Below are 6,008 nucleotides of genomic sequence, written 5' to 3' on the forward strand. Positions count from 1 at the left end.
TCATCCTCCCCCCTTCTCATCCTCATTGTCATCCTCCCCCCTTCTCATCATCATCATCGTTATCAAGTTTAGCTGATAACCTCTCTAAATACATGGAAACATTTCTTTTTCTTTCTTTTTTTTGTCATATTTTTTCATTTTTCTTTTTCCTATTAAAAATAATAATTTTCTTTTTGTCAAGGTTAGTTTAATTTTTAGTTTCTGATCTTTTAATCTTATTTAAAAATTATAATTTAAAAAAAAAAAAAGAACAACAACAGCCAACAAACAACTTAATGCGATATTTTTGTTATTCCAACCGAATATCAAAGCATTAGTGAAATAACTAAAAACCGAAGCTTGATGGATTAAAATGTTTTGAGTTCAAGTCTTGTTGAAATCAACTTTCATGCTTCCAGGGACCAATAAAATACATAGATCTATGATTAAAGCCATCCCAACAGTGACCATCACATCATTCTTTTTTTTCCTAGGTATAATGTATCTTAACTTTTATCGCTTACTCATTTTAATCATTGAAATGTGGCCATGCTGGGGTACCACCTTGATATTTATGTCGTTTTTCCTTTTTGCTCATCTCAGTCATTGGAATGTGGCCATGCTGGGGCATCACCTTGAAGGGTTTACAAATTGAAGGGTTGAACAAATTGACACCAAAAACATTCGAGCAAGATCATGCCAGTGCCGTTGGACTGGCTCCTGTGCAGGTGGCACGTAAAATACACCATTTTGAGCGTGGCTGTTGCCAGTACCGCCTGACTGGCCTTCGTGCCGATGGCATGTAAAAGCACCCACTACACTCTCAGAGTGGTTGGCGTTAGGAAGGGCATCCAGCTTTAGAAACTCTGCCAAATCAGATTGGAGCCTGGTGTAGCCATCCTGTTCACCAGTCCCCAGTCAAATCGTCCAACCCATGCTAGCATGGAAAGCGGATGTTAAACGATGATGATGATGATGATGATGATTCATATGTTTAACCCTTTCAGCCTTGACCTTCTGAACCTTATTTTACTATATACCTGGCACTCCAGCAGTGGAGGCAATATAAAATTACAGCAGCGTTCATGCTCAGCCAGAGCTACCTTTCATAGTAATAGCCTCACTTTCTCATCATCCAACCATGACTTGCAATCTTTGTTAAAAATTTCCTCGTACCTTCTGTAGCACACCTGAAACATAATACCCTCCTCTGGATTATAAGGGAATTCAGAAATTCAGTTTGCCATGCTGTCTGGCATAAACGAACTTACCGATTCAGACTTCCTTAACTGTTGTTGTTATAATATTTGATTCTGCAACTCTTGTAGGTGTTCCTGTTGCTTCTCTTATTTTTTTATTGCCCACAAAGGGCTAAGCATAGACGGGACAAACAAGGACAGACAAAGGGATTAAGTCGATTACATCGACCTCAGTGTGTAACTGGTACTTATTTAATCGACCCCGAAAGGATGAGAGGCTAAGTCGACCTCGGTGGAATTTGAACTCAGAACATAGCGGCAGACGAAATACCGCTAAGCATTTCGCCCGGCGTGCTAACAATTCTGGCCAGCTCACCACCTTCGTTCCTGTTGCTTCTCTTGAAGCTGTATTACTGCAGCTAATTGGTCCCATAATTTAACAATTTGTATGATGCACAAATTGTCAAATAACTTATGTGAGCTTTAAAAATTCCTCATCACCAGATGTTATATCCTTACACCTCCAATATCATAGTACAGTTGATATTGTCAATGATAGATGAAGAATACACTGCAACAGTGTTATAACAATACAAAATAGAAACAGCAGCAGTAACGAACACGTAACAAACCAACAATCTTTTATGAACCAACAATCAATATTTCCAACACACTAACTCAAACTGTAAACTGTACCTGGACTTCGAAGACCAAACTACAAACTGATGACTCTGTCAGACCGCTACTATTTATATGTAGCGGTCCCATCTATTCTCTTCAGAGGGTGTTGTACTCTCACCACAACAGGCAAAGTTGATTTTTAACTGGATTTGAATTCAGAATGTAAAAAGCCCAGAAGAAACACCTCTAACCATTTTGCTTGATGTGCTAACAATTCTGCCAGCTTGCTGCTTTGGTTCTAAGATTGTTGTCTAATTTTTAGTGACGAGGTTGCAAATAGTGCCACAAGAATTTTGACACCAAGTAATAAATGATTAAGCAAAAGTTAACGGTTTCTGTGTGTTCTGGAATGGCTAATAAACATGTGTTATGCTATAATTGTTTTAGTTTCACCACATGGTCTCTGACCACTTGCCAGACAAGTACAACTCTGAAATGATCGAAATTGTGTTTTTCATTTCTAAAACAGCAAGATATGATTTGAAGGAAGTTTGTCAGCTTTTTCTAGCAATGTGGACAAGCACATAGAGACTACTTCTTTGGATTATTTTGTATTTAGATTTTAAGTGATTGGCAAACTAGCTTTTCATTTTGTTTATGTCAGTGTCAGGTGTAATAATCTGCTTGTAATAATCTTACCATTGCAGACAGAATTATATTGAAACTTTACCATACAGACAAATGCCAATCCGATAGAAAATTTAGAAAATACTGTATTACCATATCTATCTATCTGTCTGTCTGTCTGTCTGTTTATCCGTCCATCCATCCTTCCTTCCTTCCTTACCCTCTCTCTCACACACACACGTACACGTGTGTGTTTATCTTGAAACTAATATCTGGATGATTTAATATAGAGTAAAGATACAAGCGTGGATGTGTGGCTGAGAAGTTTGCTTCTAGACCACATGTTTTGGGGTTCGGTCCCACTACATGGCACCTTGGGCAACTATCTTCTACTGTAGCCCCAGGCTGACAAAAGCCTTGTGAGTGGATTGAGCAGATGGAAACTGAAAGAAGTTCATTCTATATTGTCATTATCATTTTGATATTGGTTGGATATGTGAAGGCACATGGTTCAGTAGTTAGAGTGTCAGGCTTACAATTGTGAGGTTGAGAGTTCAATTCCTGGACCAATTGTGTAAGTGTTCTTGAGCAAGACACTTTATTTCATGTTGTTCCAGTTCACTCAGCCTGGTCTTGGGCCTCAGAGGGGAACTTTCTAGGTACAATCCCATGATCAATCATGACTGAAGGGGTTTTTCACTGGGGTCAGACAGAACTTACTGAAGTAGATTTTTCTACAGCCAGATGCCCTTCCTGTTGCTAACCCTCGTCTGTTTCCAAGTAAAGTAATATTCCCCGTGGCCAGACATGTTTTCATGGAAGATTGGGAATGAAGGACATTGCTTGCACATTGGTGACTTTCATTAACAACTATTACATGAAGCTGAGACAAGAAAACAGTAACGTATACACACAGACACACACACACATATACATATATGATGGGCTTCTTTCAGTTTCCATCTACCAAAATCCACTCTCAAGGGGCCATGTAGTGGGACTGAACCCAGGACTGCATGGTTGGGAAGTAAAAGGATTAGATGAGTATGGCTGCAATGACCTTGGACATGGGTCTATATACTGGTTCCAAGCAAAATGTTCTAGTTGTGTGAGCTGAATGTTGCAGGAATCGAGGACAAGCTTAAGATGGTCCCTGGACCTCTTCTTGGGTCTCCCATGCAGGCAAACACTGGTTGATAGCTCTCCAAAGACCATTTTTGGGAGACAATTATCAGGCATCCTGATAATGTGTCCACAACCCATCTTAGAAGATGGCTTTGGATGATGGATTCAACACTGAAGAGTCCTGCTTGCTGGAGAATTTCTGCATGGGGTGGGGGACCTTATCTTTCCAAGGAACTGCACACTCTGAACCAATCCAGTGTGAGAAACTTGAGGAAAAGAGACATCAACCTCATCTCAGACTCACCAACAACAGAACAGGCGACTTCCCTTGTCATCTGTGTTCAAGGACATGTCATTCCAGGATCAGACTGCTTTCACATCTGTCAACTCACAAAATGTTGGATAAGACTCCAAGAGGACACCAGCATTGATGGAGACAGCTATAAGCAAATAAACTGGATCTGTATGATTTTGGATGACCTGATACTCTCACCACCCACACCATCTACCCCCATCAGCCCTTATACTCTTATTAACAATACTACTACTTCACATATTACTCTTTTACTTGTTTCAGTCATTTGACTGCGGCCATGCTGGAGCACCGCCTTTAGTCGAGCAAATCGAACCCAGGACTTATTCTTTGGAAGCCTAGTACTTATTCTATCGGTCTCTTTTGCCGAACCGCTAAGTTATAGGGACGTAAACACACCAGCATCGGTTGTCAAGCAATGCTGGGGGAACAAACACAGACACACAAACATATATTTATATATATATATACATATATACAACGGGCTTCTTTCAGTTTCCGTCTACCAAATCTACTCACAAGGCTTTGGTTGGCCCAAGGCTATAGTAGAAGACACTTGCCCAAGGTGCCATGCAGTGGGACTAAACCCAGAACCATGTGGCTGGTAAGCAAGCTACTTACCACACAGCCACTCCTGCGCCTATAAATACAATTTTTTTCTTTGTTGTTGATTTTAAAATTTTTTAAAAAATGATTTATCTACTAATTATGTATCATTTCTTTGTTAGATTATAAAATTACTGAAGATTGAAAAAGGGAAGAAAAACAAAACCAATTTGTTTTACCTCACTGGCAATCGTGTTCTGAAGTATTTGAGTCGTGGTTATGAAGCAGAGAAATCTCTTGTTGCTGTCTTCAAGTAAGTAAAGTGCAAAAGGATTTTCTTTTATGCAAAACGACCACAATTTAAAAAAAAAACAATTCCTTGTTACACACACACACACACCTCTTGTCATCATCAGCACTTTGATGTACATTTTTTCATGTTCATGGGGATTGGACAAAATTTGCTGGGGCAGATTTTTCTCCAGCTAGATGCCCTTCTTGCAGCTAATCCTCATGTTTACACAAAAGACCGAAAAAGAAGGGCACTAGTTAACAACTGTCATGTGAAGCCGAGACAAGGAGATAGCAATCACCAACCACACACACACACATGCACACACTCTCTCTCTCTGAGGGTATCCAGCTGTAGAAACCAAAGACATCAAAGAGTGGACAAGAAGGCCAGGTATTCAGTCAAAATATCTGCATCAATGGCTGACCAGATATTTATTTATCTCCTCGGAGAAAAATAAACCACTTCTATTCCACAAATTTGTTTGAGAGGCTGCCCAATTATATGTACCCATCTCAGACCGTCCTTCAACTACATTAGTACAATTCCAAGGTGGTTAATGCAGATTTGCACCTCCCCTGGAAAAGATGCATTCTTCTGCAAAAGTTTATTTGGATTTCTAGGTTTTACATGTTGAAATAAACTTTTTCAGAAAAATGCATTTTTGAAGGGGAGGTGTGAATCTGCATTAGCCCCATCCCAAAAACCTCGTGATTTTAGTGGGTGCATCTAATAGCTTTGCCGTCATCCTCAAAAACTTCATGGATGTGAAAAAACAAAACCGATGCATATGACATTTATGTAAAACATATTTCTGTGTACTTTTCTCTGTTTATTCGGATAAGCTGCACATGCGCACACAAACACAAAAGCTCTCCAGGCATTTGGCTGTTATTCTTAGCATCTTGACATTTTCACTTTCAGACAGTTTGGAGTTTTTCATAGAAAATTTGAAATAAAAAATTTTTTTTTCCATTTTCTTAATCTCCATATTTTCTCATATACACTGAAAAAATAAATTCGAAAAAAAGTTAAAAATTTGTGGAGGAATTCAAAATTCTCCCTCTCTCTCTCTCTACCCACCTCGCACAAAAAATGAAATCCAAACCAAGTTCGGGTGGAAATATCCAAAGTGATAGATTTTTGTTTTTTATTTCTAAAATGCTGGTCCAGAGCCTGAAATGTTTGGTCGAGAAAAAAGTTTGTATTTTGTTGGGATTAATCCAATGATTTGACAGCAAGGTAAGGAAATAAATACCTACAAATACATACACACTCTTATATATATATATATATATATATATAT

General features: G+C 38.8%; 1 protein-coding gene across 1 annotated transcript in view; it reads left to right on the forward strand.

Moving 5' to 3' along the window:
• LOC106884137 (alanyl-tRNA editing protein Aarsd1) overlaps positions 1-6,008 on the forward strand; it is a 380,618-nt gene that overhangs the window by 330,033 nt on the left and 44,577 nt on the right. Inside the window, exon 8 of the mRNA XM_052974125.1 lies at positions 4,593-4,723. Coding sequence (XP_052830085.1) covers positions 4,593-4,723 — 131 coding nt within the window. The remainder of the gene's footprint in view (positions 1-4,592; positions 4,724-6,008) is intronic.

This window comes from Octopus bimaculoides, chromosome 17 (assembly GCF_001194135.2).
Source record: "Octopus bimaculoides isolate UCB-OBI-ISO-001 chromosome 17, ASM119413v2, whole genome shotgun sequence".
Classification (NCBI taxonomy): domain Eukaryota; kingdom Metazoa; phylum Mollusca; class Cephalopoda; order Octopoda; family Octopodidae; genus Octopus; species Octopus bimaculoides.